The sequence below is a fragment of the Artemia sp. Qi Xiang Cuo genome, chromosome 12 (genome assembly GCF_049724085.1).
Source record: "Artemia sp. Qi Xiang Cuo chromosome 12, ASM4972408v1, whole genome shotgun sequence".
Taxonomy (NCBI): Eukaryota; Metazoa; Arthropoda; class Branchiopoda; order Anostraca; family Artemiidae; genus Artemia; species Artemia sp. Qi Xiang Cuo.
The window spans coordinates 9,337,027-9,356,095 of NC_142805.1; the positions used below are offsets into that span (position 1 = coordinate 9,337,027).

General features: G+C 34.5%; 2 protein-coding genes across 2 annotated transcripts in view; both read right to left on the reverse strand.

Annotated features, from left to right (window-relative positions):
* The window catches only part of LOC148945745 (uncharacterized), an 11,889-nt gene extending 3,560 nt beyond the window's left edge, over positions 1-8,329 (reverse strand). Inside the window, exons 1-2 of the mRNA XM_089097506.1 lie at positions 8,288-8,329; positions 5,559-5,867 (exon numbers count right to left, since the gene is read on the reverse strand). Of these exons, the coding sequence (XP_088953632.1) occupies positions 5,559-5,867; positions 8,288-8,329 (351 nt within the window). The remainder of the gene's footprint in view (positions 1-5,558; positions 5,868-8,287) is intronic.
* LOC148945742 (uncharacterized) overlaps positions 1-19,069 on the reverse strand; it is a 382,959-nt gene that overhangs the window by 351,254 nt on the left and 12,636 nt on the right. The gene's annotated exons all lie outside the window — the stretch shown is intronic.

Below are 19,069 nucleotides of genomic sequence, written 5' to 3' on the forward strand. Positions count from 1 at the left end.
ATCCGGGGCCCCTGAGGATTGGGTGGTCTTTTGGGAGCCCTGTGGATCCTTGGGGACCAGGGGAGGACCTTTGGTGGTCCGGGGGACCCTTGGGGGCCGGTTGGCCCTTTGGGAGCCCGGGGGTCCTTTGAGGACCAGGGGAAGGCCTTTGGGGGTCTGAGGAGGGCGTTTGGGGGATAACAGTTCGAAATTTTTACTTTTTAGTTTACTTTTTGCGGCGCATCCCTGCGGCGCATTCCTGCGGCGCGTCCCTGCGGCGCATCCCTGCGGCGCATCCCCATGCGCCGCATTCCTGGCCCGCGGCGCTTCGCGGTCCCGGGGGACCTTTGAGGACTGGGGGAGGGCATTTGGGGTCCGGGGGGCCTGTGGGGGTCCGGGGGCCCTTTGAGGACCAGGGGAGGGCCTTTGAGGGTCTGAGGAGAGCGTTTGGGGTCCGGGGGACCTTTGGGGGTCTGGGGGCCCTTGAGGACCAGGGGAGGGCCTTTGAGGGTCTGAGGAGGGGGTGGGGGGGGGGGGGGCTCTTGGGGCGGTGGGGGGACCTTTGTGGCCCGCGCGCTTCCTTGGGGGTTGGGGTGGGGGGCAGCGGAACCCTTTGGGGTTGGGGTAGAGGACCTCACGACACTGTTCAAATGAAACTTGTGTATTATAACGACCACAGAGTTTCACCCTCAAATTCTCTTCTATAATCATCTTTTAGAATGTCTCTAACTGTTTCGCCGAAATAATTCCATAACCTGTCTAAAACAGTTTCGCCCAAATAATCCCTAAATGTAATTTCAGCGTGTTCCTTTTGTTTCTGGCATCTCTGCGCTAACGCATTTCAAATTAATAAGAAACCTGATTCCCGCGCTAAAACAATTCATCGCTAAGATGTTTCTTGGAGAATTGTTTCCATGACGTTTGGTTATTAATATCTTTGGAGTTCGACTAAAAGAGTTGTTTCCGAGGTAAAGACATTAATGACTTGGATCTATTCCTGGAGAAATGTTGACAGTACCTGTCAGACATTATTAAACTTTGCCCGGAAACAATTTGATTAATGACAGACAGCACAGGTGTTCCAAATTCCCAATCGATTACGCAATCAATTTCCCAGAAATCCATGCCCATATTTGGTGTCCCGTCAGCATTAAAAATGCTGACAGGACCACGTGGTTTATGGTTTTCTCAGTGAGAAAGTTCCTGTTTTTTCAAATTCTCACCGACAAAAACCATAAAAACATACAAAAATGTGAGAAAGTTCCTGTTTTTCAAATTCTCACTGACAAAATCCATAAAAACATCAAATAAATCGATCAACACACATAACCATCCATGAAAACAGACATAACTGTGAGAAAGTTCCTGTTTTTCCAAGTGAGAAAATTCCTGTTTTTTCATTCTCAGTGAGAAAACCATAAACCACGTGGTTCTCGTGGGACTCAATAAGGCCCTTCTACTAACTTTGTGTTGTCCGTCAATTAAAGCTACGCAGGAGTCGGTGTTATCGTCGATATTGGGAAAACACGGGAAAACTTATGGCCTGCTAGTCAGGCAGAAAAGTCATTTTAATAAAGAAACAATTGCTATAATTTATAATTCAATGTTTGTACCTCATGCATCTCATTGCACCACTATGGTTCTAAATAGGTATATTTAGAACCATATTAGAACAAAAATTATGTACATTTATATTGAATATAACAAAAGTGTATATTATATTGAATATAACATATTTATATTGAATATAGTATATATTGAATATATATTGTGTATAACAAAAGGTGTATATTAGAACAAAAATTCGGAACATTAGATATTAATGTTAAGATGGATCAACAATACGACTGATTTCTTAGACGATCTACAGAAAATAAAATAAGTTTTCCCCTTAATTGTCTCGTTTAATGGAAAATAGTTTTGTCGCCATAGCTCAGTAAAACAGCTATTTATGCGTAATATATTATGAGTGTTTATGCGTTATGTTTTATGAGTGTTTTGAGTGGTATGCACTAATGAGCTATCATAAGCTATTTAATATATATTCATGAGTTACTATGAGTTATATGAGCTACTTATTGTCGTCTTTTTCGATTTTTCATTTTTTTTTTTCGTTTATTTCCTATACTCCTCTGTGTGCATCCTTGTATGCATAGAGGGCATAAATGAATTATTATTAATAGTAGTAATTAGAATATAAGAAAGTTCTTGCAATTGGAGTCTTGCATTGAAGTCTTGATTTTATGCATTCTGCATTCTTAATCTGAAAAGGCCTTGCCTTGTCACGCTTGCCAGTTTAGCTCCTAGGAAAAATATTTGGAAACAATTTTAGACCAAGTTTTTCTTGAAATAAGTCTTCGCTCCCACCTTTAAATTTCTTAATTTGAAATTGGGCAATCTTTTGGAACCACTGAATTGAGTGGTTGGAAAGAAAAATGTTCAATCTATGCAAATTTTTCGCTTTCTGTCAGTTTCCGAAGAATTGCCACTTCTTGTGTTTCTGGTATATTTTCAACACCAGCCACTTTTTCAGCAAGACACGTTTAAAGTATTATATTTAAATCTTTAAGGGTGTATGCGTGTATCAAACAGTTCGTGGTAACGAATTGTAAATAAGGAGCGACACGGCTCAATAGTAGTAGGGATGACCCAATAACTCGTGACCCTACACCATATATGGGCATAGACTCCCTAGGGGAAATGGATTTCCGAGAAATTGATTGCGCAACCTAACCTCATCAGTTCGTGACGGGAGTCCATATACGGGCATAGACTCCGTAGGGGAAATGGATTTCCGAGAAATTGATTGCGTAACCTAACCTCATGAGTTCGTGACGGGGGTCCATATACGGGCATAGACTCCCTAGGAAAAATGCATTTCCGAGAAATTGATTGCTTAACCTAACCTAACCTCAGGAGCTCGTGACCCTACACCATATATGGGTATAGACTCCCTAGGGGAAATGGATTTCCGAGAAATTGATTGCGTAATCGAAGGGGAACTGAATTTCTGAGAAATTGTTTGCGTAATCGAAGGGGAAGTGAATTTCTGAAAACTTGATTTACATAATCGGTGGGGGGGATTTTATTGATCCGATAACGGGAAACAGGATCACGTGTCTCCTTCTAAACCAATCAGAGGGCTGGTTACATATTAGCGGGAGAGGATTGCAGAGAGTATAAGGAAAGGATTTTTGCTATAGTTTTTATTAGTATGTGAATTGAATTCAACGGAGTGAGAACAGTTTGACTTTACTCATTTGGATATATTTGTGCTGATGATGAGTGGAATGTTTACTCTATTATAAGTTGATAGTGGAGTTGGTAGCAATAATACAAGAGCCCCAAAATTGCGGTGGAAATCACGAGAGGATCACGGTTTTGTCTGGAATGGGATGAATTAAATGCAAGATATGTGATATCCTTGAGCAAATTTAAAATGGAGGATCAATTATGTTTCGCTGCAAAAGTTGATATAGCGCATGTGAATAGACTTCAATGCGCTTTAAGTGCATTAGTGAAACATATCGAAGACAATAAACTATATCGCTAATTGTATATGCTTAGTATTCTTGTTGTAATTATTCAATAAAATTGTTTCGAAATCGAAAATGTTCCTTTGTTGTTAGAATGTTAGGCTAACGAATCATGGCCAGTCTAGAGTCAGCAGTCAGAGTGAAAGTATTGAAAAATGAATAAATTTGAGAGTATGGACCTATCATGAGCTCCCATCCCACACCACTGCTGCCATCTACAATTGAGTCTAACTCTGTACAAACACCATATATGGGCATAGACTCCCTAGGGGAAATGGATTTCCGAGAAATTAATTGCGTAGCCTATCCTATTGACTCGTGACAGGACTCCATATATGGGCATAGACTCCCTAGGGGAAATGGATTTCTGAGAAATTGATTGCGTAATCTCCCGGGCCTATATAATTTATGCATGTTTTTATGGTTTTTGTCACTGAGAATGAAAAACAGGATTTTTCTCACTTTGATGTATTTTCATGGTTTATTAATGTCTAATGGATGATGTCAAGGTCGATTTATTTGTTGTTGTTGTTTGGCCAAGTGTAATGACACGAGGGGTGATTTAAATAATCGCTAGGGGAATGTGTTGATCTAGGGGAGAGAATTTCCGAGAACTTGATTTACGTAATCGGTGGGGAGAATATTTTGATCTAGGAATGGGAAACAGGAAGTACATGCCTCCTTCTAAGCCAATCGGAGAGTCGGTTAAATCTCAATCTAAGCCAAACAGAGAGTCTCTTACATATGGTTTCCCATTACATCGCAATTCGCCCTTGAGATTTCATATATAACGGACATGCGTTGTTTTTCATGGATGTCAACAGCAATTTATGCATGTTTTAATGGTTTTTCTCACTAAGAATGAAAATACAGAATTTTTCTCATTTTGATGTATTTTCAAGGTCAATTGATTTGTTGTTGTTGTTTGTCCAGGTGTACGCTAGAGGGAATGTATTGATTCAGGACTCAACTAGGGGAACTAAATTTCCGAGAAATTGATTGCGTAACCTAACCCAACCTCATGAGTTCGTGACGGGAGTCCATATATGGGCATACACTCCCTAGGGGAAATGGATTTCTGAGAAATTGATTACATAATCGGTGGGGGATTTTATTTATCCGATAACGGGAAACAGGATCACGTGTCTCCTTCTGAACCAATCTGGGGGCCGGAAATTTTAGCGGGAGAGGATTGCAGAGAATATAAGGAAAGGATTTTTGCTATAGTTTTTATTAGTCTGTGAATAGAATTCACAAAGTTTTTAGTTAGCAGTGTGATAACATGAGTGAACAAGTTGAGTTAGAAATATCCTTTTATTGCAACTGTTCTATTTGTAAAGGTCATTTTCATGATTTTGAACACTCTCATGAACCTACTGCTTGTTTAGACAGCATAGAGGCAGAGATAGATGAGAAGAATCTAGAGGAAATGAGAGGAAAAATTATATATGACATGGAGGGAAATTTATACCGATTGCAAGTAAGCTCACATAAAACAAGGTTTGATATGACAGAAAAGGATGATCAAAATAAGAGACTGGGTAAAGAGGGCTGTCTCTATAGTGTAAAAGACAGCAGTGAAAACCCAATGAAAAATGTGTATAAAGCAAGATATAACTCTGAATATTATGATGAATATGTTCTAAGAGAAGAGAAAAAGTGGCCATTTAAGAGACAACATAAGAGGTCATTCTACGGAAAGGATTTTAAACAACAAAAACTGTGGTGGAAGAGTTCTCATATATGATATAACGATAAATCTAATTATTGATATGTATAATGAGTTTTATATTGTAATCATACAATAAATTTGTTTGTACTATTTTAATTTTCTCATACTAGATATATATATAGAGTAAGGATATCATCAGAGACTTCTGTGCATGAATAGATCAGATTGAATAGATCAGCCTTTAGAGTGTTATCAATCCTCAATCAAGTTTTCTATCAAAGATAAAAAATAAATCATTCTTCTAATCTTTATTCTTTTGATATATCAATATTTATTATAGTTTTTATATACACAATCTCGGGTTCAATTACTTGAACCTCGTTTTCTTCTTCAATTACCATTATATCTAGGAGAGGGGGCATGTCAAATAAATTCTCTCGTATTCTTATGGGCAAACTATCAACCAACCGCTCATCGTCGTCTATACAGAGTCGACCCGAAGGTCCCCGCCGTACCAAATCCTCCGACGTGTACGATAGACCATCTTCTGTATAGTGGATCTCCATTATATCATCAGTACTATCTTCATTACTGTTAAAAAGAAGGAATTCTTCTTCAGATTCAGATAAAATCCATGCGTCCCATATGTTCTCTACCTCTTGGACATACTCGGGGATGTTCTATAAATGTAATAAACAGGATTACTTAATATTTTTCATTATATCCATAATTTTTATGTCTAAAATTCATCAATTAGCTAGATATCTAAATTTAAAATCTGGAAAAAAGTTTTTCCACAATGAATATTTTTCAACTAAAAGTAAAGAGCTGCTAGATTAAATCAAAGACGAGCAGAAATAATAACGAATAATTGTTCAAACTTAAATTTTCTGTAAACTTACGTCTAATGATAAACTTGTTAGAGTGACAAAAACTTTTTTTCTACAAAGAGGACATTTTTCAACTAAAAGTAAAGAGCTGCTAGACTAAATCAAAGACGAGCAGAAATAATAACGAATAATTGTTCAAGCTTAAATTTTCTGTAAACTTATGTCTAATCATAAACTTGTTAGTGACAAAAACTTTTTTCCACAAGAGGACATTTTTCAACTAAAAGTAAAGAGCTGCTAGACTAAATAAAATAAGATCAGTTATAACAAAAAATAACGGTCAAAAAGAAAATTTTACGTAAACTGGTGTATAGTTATAATAGTGTTTGATTGAAAAGAACTTCTTGCTCACAAGAGGGTATTTTTAAAAAAGATTTAAAGACATGATAGATGATATCAAATACAAGAAGAAAAAACAACGACTAGTTGTTCATTCTTTAATTTCTGTAAACTTATTTCTAATGATAAACGTGTTAGAGTGACAAAAACTTTTTTCCACAAAGGACATTTTTCAACTAAAAGTAAAGAGGACATTCTTCAACTTTTTCCACAAGAGGACATTCTTCAACTAAAAGTAAAGAGCTGCTAGACTAAATCAAAGACGAGCAGAAATAATAACGAATAATTGTTCAAACTTAAATTTTCTGTAAACTTATGTCTAATTATAAACTTGTTAGAGTGACAAAAACTTTTTTTTTACAAAAGGACATTTTTCAACTAAAAGTAAAGAGCTGCTAGACTAAATCAAAGACGAGCAGAAATAATAACGAATAATTGTTCAAACTTAACTTGTTCTTACTTGTTCAAACTCAAACTTAACTGATAAACTTGTTCGAGGGATAAAATCTGGAAAAAACGTTTTTTCCACAATGGATATTTTTCAACTAAAAGTAAAGAGCTGCTAGACTAAATCAAAGACGAGCATAAATAATAACGAATAATTGTTCGAACTTAAATTTTCTGTAAACTTATGTCTAATGATAAACTTGTTAGTGACAAAAACTTTTTTTCTACAAAGAGGACATTTTTCAACTAAAAGTAAAGAGCTGCTAGACTAAATCGAAGACGAGCAGAAATAATAACGAGTAATTGTTCAAACTTAACTTTTCTGTTAACTTATGTCTAATGATAAACTTGTTAGAGTGAAAAAAACTTTTTTCCAAAAGAGGGCATTTTTCAACAAAAAGTAAAGACCTGCCAGACTAAATCAAAGACAAGCAGAAATAATAACGAATAATTGTTCAAACTTAAATTTTGCACTTTTGAAAATAAATTTTGAAAGTTTTTAGCACTTTTAAAAAAAGTTTCCTGTTCGAATTAAACGGCCCGTATATTTCAGTTTTTAAAAAATTGGGGCAAACAGTCAAACTTTGGCATAAAGAGCAAGTTATTGACGATGGGGCAACCTTTTCACATACGGAATAAGTTCTGTCCGTCTTACGTTTTAATGTTGCTCCTTACATTCAGTTAAAAAGACTTGTTTTTTTTTTATTTAATTTTTGGTTATTCATCAAATAAGGCCGGTAAATCTAAAATGAAAAATCATTCTTCATGAAAAATTCCTTTCCCTCACGGAAAGTCTTCCTTGGAAAGTTCCTCCCACCTAAGACACACCCCTGTAAAATTCTCTCCGAACAATTCCATCCTCGGTGAAATCCCCTTCCTTCTTAAAATTTCTTGAGGACAAATCCCCCTTGAAAATTTTCCTTGGTGTACTTTCATTTGAAAAAGACTAATTTCTAATTGTTTTTCCGATCACTCAGTAAATCCCATCTAAGACACACCCCTGTAAAATTCTCTCCGAACAATTCCATCCTCGGTGAAATCCCCTTCCTTCTTAAAATTTCTTGAGGACAATTCACCCTGGAAAATTCTCCTTGGTGTACTTTCATTTGAAAAAGACTTTAATTTCTAATTGTTTTTCCGATCACTCAGTAAATCCCCCATTCCTTGCATTAGGACATAAAAAAAAATTAATGTATCATGAAAACTTTGCAAATTATTTCTACGTGAACAAAGTAACTTCGTATATATGAAAGTTCTTGTCATAATTTGCATTTTTCATAGTATCACTCGATTGAAATACAAGAGGTATCAAACTGTTAATATTAACAATTTTACAGAGCTTCTAACCCGGTGCGGGGGTGTTTCCATTGTTTTAAAATGCTATAAAATCCATAGGGGAAATACAAATTAAAATTTAAACATACATTGGCCATTGAAGGACCGGCGACTTCATTTGTAATATTCATTACTTTATTTATATATATCTTTATTTCAATATGCACTGAAGTTAAAACCATCAAACACCAAATAATATACGGTACTAACGGTTAATTATTATTACGAAAATCATAAGGGGAGAGGAATCTGGAAGTCCACCATTCATCATTTTAATCCCCTTGGGAAGAGTTTTCGAACAGAAACACACATATTTCATCATTCAGATATCCAATTCTTTCTCCGAAACGTCACCTTTTCCAAAATTGTCTAATCAATTTAGAGATGGATTTTTTTTAATGAAAATCTTCTACAGAAAAATGGAATTTTGAAGTTACCCAGACTTATAATTAGCTCGAAAATCTCTCTAATGGCCGTCCGCATCGTAGCTATTCAATATCTCCCTATATAGTGTGAAATAATTTTAATAATGTTTTAGCAAATCAAATATCAAACAGTTCGCGGTAACGAACTGTAGGTAAGGAGAGACCCGGCTTAATAGTAACCTAAACTCTAAAAAACGGAATTTTGGCATTAAAAGATATATCAAAAGATTTAGGTTATTATGCTGATTAGATTAGGTTAGGTTAAGTGGCGCCCGCCACTCAACCTAACCTAATCTAATCTATCCTAACCTAACCTAACCCCCCAACTTTTACTGACTGTATGCATAAATTGATGAGGGGTGCTCATCAACACCTTACTCTTTACGCTAAAAATTTCTAGTACTAAGGAAAAAAAACTTCTTATTGCTCTAATTAAGCAAACCTAGTGTTTCAGGAGTCGTTCTTAAAGAATTGGGACCAAATTCAAACTTTAGCGTAAAGAACGAGGTGTTAAGGAGGAACAATCCCCCTCATATACGTAACATTTTTTGTTCGTTTTAAGTTTTGATGTATTTTCTAAACAATTTCATTCCTGGTGAAAATTTACCCCGGACAATTACCGCTAACATCTCCACGCGTAAAATTGAGTCAGCAAAGAGAAAGTAAGACTATTAGAAAGAATTTCGATTAGGAATTGTGACAAATTCCCCCAGTGTAAAATTTCCCCTGAAAAATTCACCCCCTGGAAGCTTCCCTCCATATGGAAAATTCTCCTCGTGGAAAATCATCCCAGCAAAAAATTGGTCTCCCCTCCAAAAAATGGATGCATACTTCCAATAACAAATACTATACCTAAACAATGGGCAAATTTTATAACTTAAATATCTTTCCTAAGGGACTGTGGGGGTCATGGTATCTCCAAGGAAATCATTATTCATCATTTTAACTATTCTGAATAAAATAGATATCTCAAAATTTTGTTCGGACGATTTTGAGAAAAAGAGGCATGGGAGGGGGCCTAGTTGCCCCCCAATTTTTTTGGTCACTTAAAAAAGGCAATTAAACTTTTAACTTCAGTTCGAAAGCCCTCAGCTGATGTTCTAGGACCATTGGGTCGAAACGATTACACCTGAGAAAAAAATAATAATAATAATAAGCACGCATCCGTTATCTTTCTTCTGGCAAAAAAAAAACAAAATTCCACACTTTTGAAGATAGAGCTTGAAAGCTCTATAGTAGGGTTCTCTGATACGCTGAAACTGATGGTGTGATTTTTATTAGGATTCCATGACTTTTAGGGGGGTGTTTTCCCCATTTTCTGAAAATCAGACAAATTTTTTCAGGCTTGTAGCCTTTAATGGGTAAAAGTAAACTCAATGAAATTTATATATTTGAAATCAGTATAATAAGCCAATTCTGTTGATACATATACTGATATCAAATTTTTTTTATGGGCTACACTAAAATTGATGAATCGTATGTATTTGGAATCAGCATAATAACCTAAATATTTTTATATATCTGTTAATGCCAAAATTCCGTTTTTTAGAGTTTAGGTTACTATTGAGCCGGGTCTCTCCTTACCTACAGTTCGTTACCGCGAACTGTTTGATATTTGATTTGCTAAGACATTATTAAAATTATTTCACACTATATAGGGAGATATTGAATAGCTACGATACGGGCGGCCATTAGAGAGATTTTCAAGCTAATTATAAGTCTGGTTAACTTCAAAATTCCATTTTTCTGTAGAAGATTTTCATTAAAAAAACCATCTCTAAATTGATTACACAATTTTGGAAAAGGTGACGTTTCGGAGAAAGAATTAGATATCTGAATGATGAAATATGTGTGTTTCTGTTCGAAAACTCTTCTCAAGGGGGTTAAAATGATGAATGGTGGACTTCCAGATTCCTCTCCCCTTATGATTTTCGTAATAATAATTAACCGTTAGTACCGTATATTATTCGGTGTTTGATGGTTTTAACTTCAGTGCATATTGAAATAAAGATATATATAAATAAAGTCATGAATACTCCAAATGAAGTCGCCGGTCCTTCAATGGCTAATGTATGTTTAAATTTTAATTTGTGTTTCCCCTATGGATTTTATAGCATTTTAAAACTATAGAAACACCCCCACACCGGGTTAGAAGCTCTGTAAAATTCTTAATATTAACAGTTCGATACCTCTTTTATTTCAATCGAGTGATACTATGAAAAATGCACATTATGACAAGAACTTTCATATATACGAAGTTACTTTGTTCACGTAGAAATAATTTGCAAAGTTTTCATGATACATTAATTTTTTTTTATGTCCTAATGCAAGGAATGGGGGATTTACTGTTAAACGCGTGGAGATATTAACGGTAATTGTCCGGGGTAAATTTTCACCAGGATTGAAATTGTTTAGAAAATACATCAAAACTTAAAACGAACAAAAAATATTACGTATATGAGGGGGATTGTTCCTCCTTAACACCTCGTTCTTTACGCTAAAGTTTGAATTTGGTCCCAATTCTTTAAGAACGACTCCTGAAACACTAGGTTTGCTTAATTAGAGCAATAAGAAGCTTTTTTCCTTAGTACTGAAAATTTTTAGCGTAAAGAGCAAGGTGTTGATGAGCACCCCTCATCAATTTATGCATACAGTCAGTAAAAGTTGGGGGGTTAGGTTAGGATAGATTAGATTAGGTTAGGTTGAGTGGCGGGCGCCACTTAACCTAACCTAATCTAATCAGCATAATAACCTAAATCTTTTGATATATCTTTTAATGCCAAAATTCCGTTTTTTAGAGTTTAGGTTACTATTAAGCCGGGTCTCTCCTTACCTACAGTTCGTTACCGCGAACTGTTTGATATTTGATTTGCTAAAACATTATTAAAATTATTTCACACTATATAGGGAGATATTGAATAGCTACGATGCGGACGGCCATTAGAGAGATTTTCGAGCTAATTATAAGTCTGGGTAACTTCAAAATTCCATTTTTCTGTAGAAGATTTTCATTAAAAAAATCCATCTCTAAATTGATTAGACAATTTTGGAAAAGGTGACGTTTCGGAGAAAGAATTGGATATCTGAATGATGAAATATGTGTGTTTCTGTTCGAAAACTCTTCCCAAGGGGATTAAAATGATGAATGGTGGACTTCCAGATTCCTCTCCCCTTATGATTTTCGTAATAATAATTAACCGTTAGTACCGTATATTATTTGGTGTTTGATGGTTTTAACTTCAGTGCATATTGAAATAAAGATATATATAAATAAAGTAATGAATATTACAAATGAAGTCGCCGGTCCTTCAATGGCTAATGTATGCTTAAATTTTAATTTGTATTTCCCCTATGGATTTTATAGCATTTTAAAACAATGGAAACACCCCCGCACCGGGTTAGAAGCTCTGTAAAATTGTTAATATTAACAGTTTGATACCTCTTGTATTTCAATCGAGTGATACTATGAAAAATGCAAATTATGACAAGAACTTTCATATATACGAAGTTACTTTGTTCACGTAGAAATAATTTGCAAAGTTTTCATGATACATTAATTTTTTTTTATGTCCTAATGCAAGGAATGGGGGATTTACTGAGTGATCGGAAAAACAATTAGAAATTAAAGTCTTTTTCAAATGAAAGTACAACAAGGAGAATTTTCAAGGGTGAATTGTCCTCAAGAAATTTTAAGAAGGAAGGGGATTTCACCGAGGATGGATTTGTTCGGAGAGAATATTACAGGGGTGTGTCTTAGATGGGAGAAACTTTCCAAGGAAAACTTTCCGTGCGGGAAAGGAATTTTTCATGAAGAATGAGTTAGATTTACCGGCATTATTTGAGGAATAACCAGAAATTAAATTTTAAAAAAAACAAGTCTTTTTAATTGAATGTAAGGAGCAACATTAAAACGTAAGACGGACAGAACTTATTCCGTATGTGAAAAGGTTGCCCCATCGTCAATAACTTGCGGTTCATGCCAAAGTTTCACTGTTTGCCCCAATTTTTTAAAAACTGAAATATACGAGCCGTTTAATTCGAACAGGAAACTTTTTTTAAAAGTGCTAAAAACTTTAGCATGAAGAGTAAGGTATTAAGGAGGAGGCAACCCGTTCATGTACAGAATAATTGCTCTTCGCTTAGGGTTTCAATGTTGCTCCTTATACTTAATAAACCAGAAAGGGCTGCAAAATCTGAAATTTTCCCATAATGTACACACATGGTATTTATTATTGGTATTTGTACAGACCTTATAGCTTAGTGGTTAACCATTCAACTACACATCGAGAAATCCCTGATTCAAACGTTTTTTTCCCCTGATTTATCATTAGACATATGTTTACAGAAAATTTAAGTTTGAACAATTATTCGTTATTATTTCTGCTCGTATTTGATTTAGTCTATCAGCTCTTTACTTTTAGTTGAAAAACGTCCCTTGTGGAAAAAAAGTTCTTGTCACTCTAACAAGTTTATCATTAGACATAAGTTTACAGAAAATTTAAGTTTGAACAATTATTTGTTATTATTTCTGCTCGTCTTTGATTTAGTCTAGCAGCTCTTTACTTTTAGCTGAAAAATGTCCTTTGTGGAAAAAAAATTTTTTTCACTCTAAAAAGTATCACTAGACATAATCTTACAGAAAATTTAAGTTTGAACAATTATTCGTTATTATTTCTGCTCGTCTTTGATTTAGTCTAGCAGCTCTTTACTTTTAGTTGTGAAATGTCATTTGTGGATAAAAAGTTATTGTCACTAACAAGTTTATCATTAGACATAAGTTTACAGAAAATTTAAGTTTGAACAATTATTCATTTTATTTCTGCTCGTATTTAATTTAGTCTAGCAGCTCTTTACTTTAAGTTGAAAAATGTCCTCTTTGTGGAAAAAAAGTTTTTGTCACTCAAACAAGTTTATCATTAGACATAAGTTTACAGAAAATTTAAGTTTGAAAAATTATTCGTTATTATTTCTGCTCGTCTTTTATTTAGTCTAGCAGCTATTTACTTTTAGCTGAAGAATGCCCTTTTATGGAAAAAAAAAGTTCTTTTCACTATAACAAGTTCATCATTAGATAGAAGCTTACAGAAATTTAAGTTTGAACAATTATTTGTTATTATTTATCCTCGTCTTCGATTTAGTCTAGCGGCTCTTTACTTTTAGTTGAAGAATGTCCTCTTTTGGAAAAAAGTTTTTTGTCACTCTAACAAGTTTATCATTAGACAAAAGTTTACAGAAAATTTAAGTTTGAACAATTATTCGTTATTATTTCTGCTCGTCTTTGATTTAGTCTAGCAGCTCTTTACTTTTAGTTGAAAAATACCCTCTTGTGGAAAAAAATTTTTTGTCACTAAAAAGTTTATCATCAGACATATATTTACAGAAAATTTAAGCTTGAACACTTACTCGTTGTTATAGATGCTCATCTTTTATTTATTTTAGCAGCTCTTTACTTATATTTTAAAAAGGCCCATGGTCGAAAAAAGTTTTGTCACAAAAAATTTTGTAACTTGACATAAGTTTAACGAAATTTAAATTTTAAAATTTATTCGTTATTCTTGCTGTTCATCTTTTATCTAGTCTAGTATCTATTTATTTTTATTTTAAAAATACACTCTTGTGGAAAAAATGTTATTTAACTAAAGCGTTTATCATTATACAAAATTTTAAAGAAAATTTATGCTTGAACAATTATTAGTTATTATTGATCATCATCTTTTATTTAGTCTAGCAGCTCTTTACTTTTAGTTGAAAAATGTCCTCTTGAGGAAAAAAAGTTTTTGTCACTCTAACAAGTTTATCATTAGATATAAGTTTACAGAAATTTAAGTTTGAACAATTATTCGTTATTATTTCTCCTCGTCTTTTATTTAGTCTAGCAGCTCTTTACTTTTTGTTGAAAAATGTCCTCTTGTGTAAAAAAGTTTTTGTCACTCTAACAAGTTTATCATTAGACATAAGTTAACAGAAAATTTAAGTTTGAACAATTATTCGTTATTATTTCTGCTCGTCTTCGATTTAGTCTAGCAGCTCTTTACTTTTAGTTGAAAAAAGTCCTTTGTGGAAAAAAAGTTTTTGTCACTCTATCAAGTTTATCATTAGACGTGAGTTTACAGAAAATTCAAGTTTGAACAATTATTCGTTATTATTTCTGCTCGTCTTTTATTTAGTCTAGCAGCTCTTTACTTTTAGTTGAAAAATATCCATTGTGGAAAGTTTTTTCCAGATTTTAAATTTAGATATCTAGCTAATTGATGAATTTTAGACATAAAAATTATGGATATAATGAAAAATATTAAGTAATCCTGTTTATTACATTTATAGAACATCCCCGAGTATGTCCAAGAGGTAGAGAACATATGGGACGCATGGATTTTATCTGAATCTGAAGAAGAATTCCTTCTTTTTAACAGTAATGAAGATAGTACTGATGATATAATGGAGATCCACTATACAGAAGATGGTCTATCGTACACGTCGGAGGATTTGGTACGGCGGGGACCTTCGGGTCGACTCTGTATAGACGACGATGAGCGGTTGGTTGATAGTTTGCCCATAAGAATACGAGAGAATTTATTTGACATGCCCCCTCTCCTAGATATAATGGTAATTGAAGAAGAAAACGAGGTTCAAGTAATTGAACCCGAGATTGTGTATATAAAAACTATAATAAATATTGATATATCAAAAGAATAAAGATTAGAAGAATGATTTATTTTTTATCTTTGATAGAAAACTTGATTGAGGATTGATAACACTCTAAAGGCTGATCTATTCAATCTGATCTATTCATGCACAGAAGTCTCTGATGATATCCTTACTCTATATATATATCTAGTATGAGAAAATTAAAATAGTACAAACAAATTTATTGTATGATTACAATATAAAACTCATTATACATATCAATAATTAGATTTATCGTTATATCATATATGAGAACTCTTCCACCACAGTTTTTGTTGTTTAAAATCCTTTCCGTAGAATGACCTCTTATGTTGTCTCTTAAAGGGCCACTTTTTCTCTTCTCTTAGAACATATTCATCATAATATTCAGAGCTATAGCTTGCTTTATACACATTTCTCATTGGGTTTTTACTGCTGTCCTTTACACTATAGAGAAAGCCCTCTTTTCACAGTCTCTTCTTTTGATCTTCCTTATCTGTCATATCAAACCTTCTTTTCTGTGAGCTTATTTGCAATCGGTATAAATTTCTCTCCATATCATATATAATTTTTCTTCTCATTTCCTCTAGATTCTTCTCATCTATCTCTGCCTCTATGGTGTCTAAACATGCAGTAGATTCATGAGAATTTTCAAAATCATGAAAATGACCTTTACAAATAGAAAAGTTGCAATAAAAGGATATTTCTAACTCAACTTGTTCACTCATGTTATCACACTGCTAACTAAAAACTTTGTAAATTCTATTCACAGACTAATAAAAACTATAGCAAAAATCCTTTCCTTATATTCTCTGCAATCCTCTCCTGCTAAAATTTCCGGCCCCCAGATTGGTTCAGAAGGAGACACGTGATCCTGTTTCCCGTTATCGGATAAATAAAATCCCCCTACGATTATGTAATCAATTTCTCAGAAATCCATTTCCCCTAGGGAGTGTATGCCCATATATGGACTCCCGTCACGAACTCATGAGGTTGGGTTAGGTTACGCAATCAATTTCTCGGAAATTTAGTTCCCCTAGTTGAGTCCTGAATCAATACATTCCCTCTAGCGTACACCTGGACAAACAACAACAACAAATCAATTGACCTTGAAAATACATCGAAATGAGAAAAATTCTGTATTTTCATTCTCAGTGAGAAAAACCATTAAAACATGCATAAATTGCTGTTGACATCCATGAAAAACAACGCATGTCCATTATATATGAAATCTCAAGGGCTAATTGCGATGTAATGGGAAACCTTTTGTAAGAGACTCTCTTATTGGCTTAGATGGATATGTACCCGACTCTCCGATTGGCTTAGAATGAGGCAAGTACTGTTTGTTTCCTATTCCTGGATCAAAACATTCCCCCCACTGATTATGTAAATCAAGTTCTCTGAAATTCACTTCCCCTAGATCAATACATTCACCTAACGATTATGTAAATCACCCCTCGTGTCATTACACTTGGCCAAACAACAACAACAACAACAAATCAATCGACCTTGACATCATCCATTATACATTAATATACTATGAAAATACATCAAAGTGAGAAAAATCCTGTTTTTCATTCCCTGTGACAAAAACCATAAAAACATGCATAAATTATATAGGCCCGGGGGATTACGCAATCAATTTCTCAGAAATCCATTTCCCCTATGGAGTCTATGCCCATATATGGAGTCCCGTCACGAGTCAATAGGTTAGGTTACGTTACGCAATCAATTTCTCGGAAATCCATTTCCCCTAGCGAGTGTATGCCCATATATGGTGTTCGTACGGAGTTAGACTAAATTGTAGATGGTAGCAGTGGTGTGGGATGGGAGCTCATGATAGGTCCCTACTCTCAAATTTATTCATTTTTCAATCCTTTCACTCTGACTGCTGACTCTAGACTGACCATCTTTCGTTAGCCTAACATTCTAACAACAAAAAAAAGGGAACATTTTCGATTTCGAAACAATTTTATTGAATAATTACAACAAGAATACTAAGCATATACAATTAGTGATACAGTTTATTGTCTTCGATATGTTTCACTAATGCACTTAAAGCGCATTGAAGTCTATATACATGCGCTATATCAACTTTTTCAGCGAAACATAATTGATCCTCCATTTTAAATTTGCTCAAGGATATCACATATCTTGCATTTAATTCATCCCATTCCAGACAAAACCGTGATCCTCTCGTAATTTCCACCGCAATTTTTTGGGCTCTTGTATTATTGCTACTAACTCCACTATCAACTTCTAATAGAGTAAACATTCCACTCATCATCAGCACAAATATATCCAAATGAGTAAAGTCAAACTGTTCTCACTCCGTTGAATTCAATTCACAGACTAAGAAAAACTATAGCAAAAATCCTTTCCTTATATTCTCTGCAATCCTCTCCCGCTAATATATAACCAGCTCCCTGATTGGCTTAGAAGGAGACACGCGATCCTGTTTCCCGTTATCGGATCAATAAAATCCCCCCCACCGATTATGTAAATCAAGTTTTCAGAAATTCACTTCCCCTTCGATTACGCAAACAATTTCTCAGAAATTCAGTTCCCCTTCGATTACGCAATCAATTTCTTGGAAATCCATTTCCCCTAGGGAGTCTATACCCATATATGGTGTAGGGTCACGAGCTCCTGAGGTTAGGTTAGGTTAAGCAATCAATTTCTCAGAAATCCATTTTTCCTAGGGAGTCTATGCCCGTATATGGACCCCCGTCACGAACTCATGAGGTTAGGTTACGCAATCAATTTCTCGGAAATCCATTTCCCCTAGGGAGTCTATGCCCATATATGGTGTAGGGTCACGAGTTATTGGGTCATCCCTACTACTATTGAGCCGTGTCGCTCCTTATTTACAATTCGTTACCTCGAACTGTTTGATACACGCATACACCCTTGAAGATTTAAATATAATACTTTAAACGTGTCTTGCTGAAAAAGTGGCTGGTGTTGAAAATATACCAGAAACACAAGAAGCGGCAATTCTTCGGAAACTGACAGAAAGCGCAAAATTTGCATAGATTGAACATTTTTCTTTCCAACCACTCAATTCAGTGGTTCCAAAAGATTGCCCAATTTCAAATTAAGAAATTTAAAGGTGGGAGCGAAGACTTATTTCAAGAAAAACTTGGTCTAAAATTGTTTCCAAATATTTTTCCTAGGAGCTAAACTGGCAAGCGTGACAAGGCGAGGCCTTTTCAGATTAAGAATGCAGAATGCATAAAATCAAGACTTTTCAATGCAAGACTCCAATTGCAAGAACTTTCTTATATTATAATTACTACTATTAATAATAATTAATTTATGCCCTCTATGCATACAAGGATGCACACAGAGGAGTATAGGAAATAAACGAAAAAAAATGAAAAATCGAAAAAGACGACAATAAGTAGCTCATATAACTCATAGTAACTCATGAATATATATTAAATAGCTTATGATAGCTCATTAGTGCATACCACTCAAAACACTCATAAAACATAACGCATAAACACTCATAATATATTACGCATAAATAGCTGTTTTACTGAGCTATGGCGACAAAACTATTTTCCATTAAACGAGACAATTAAGGGGAAAACTTATTTTATTTTCAGTAGATCGTCTAAGAAATCAGTCGTATTGTTGATCCATCTTAACATTAATATCCAATGTTCCGAATTTTTGTTCTAATATACACCTTTTGTTATACACAATATATGTTCAATATATACTATATTCAATATAAATATGTTATATTCAATATAATATACACTTTTGTTATATTCA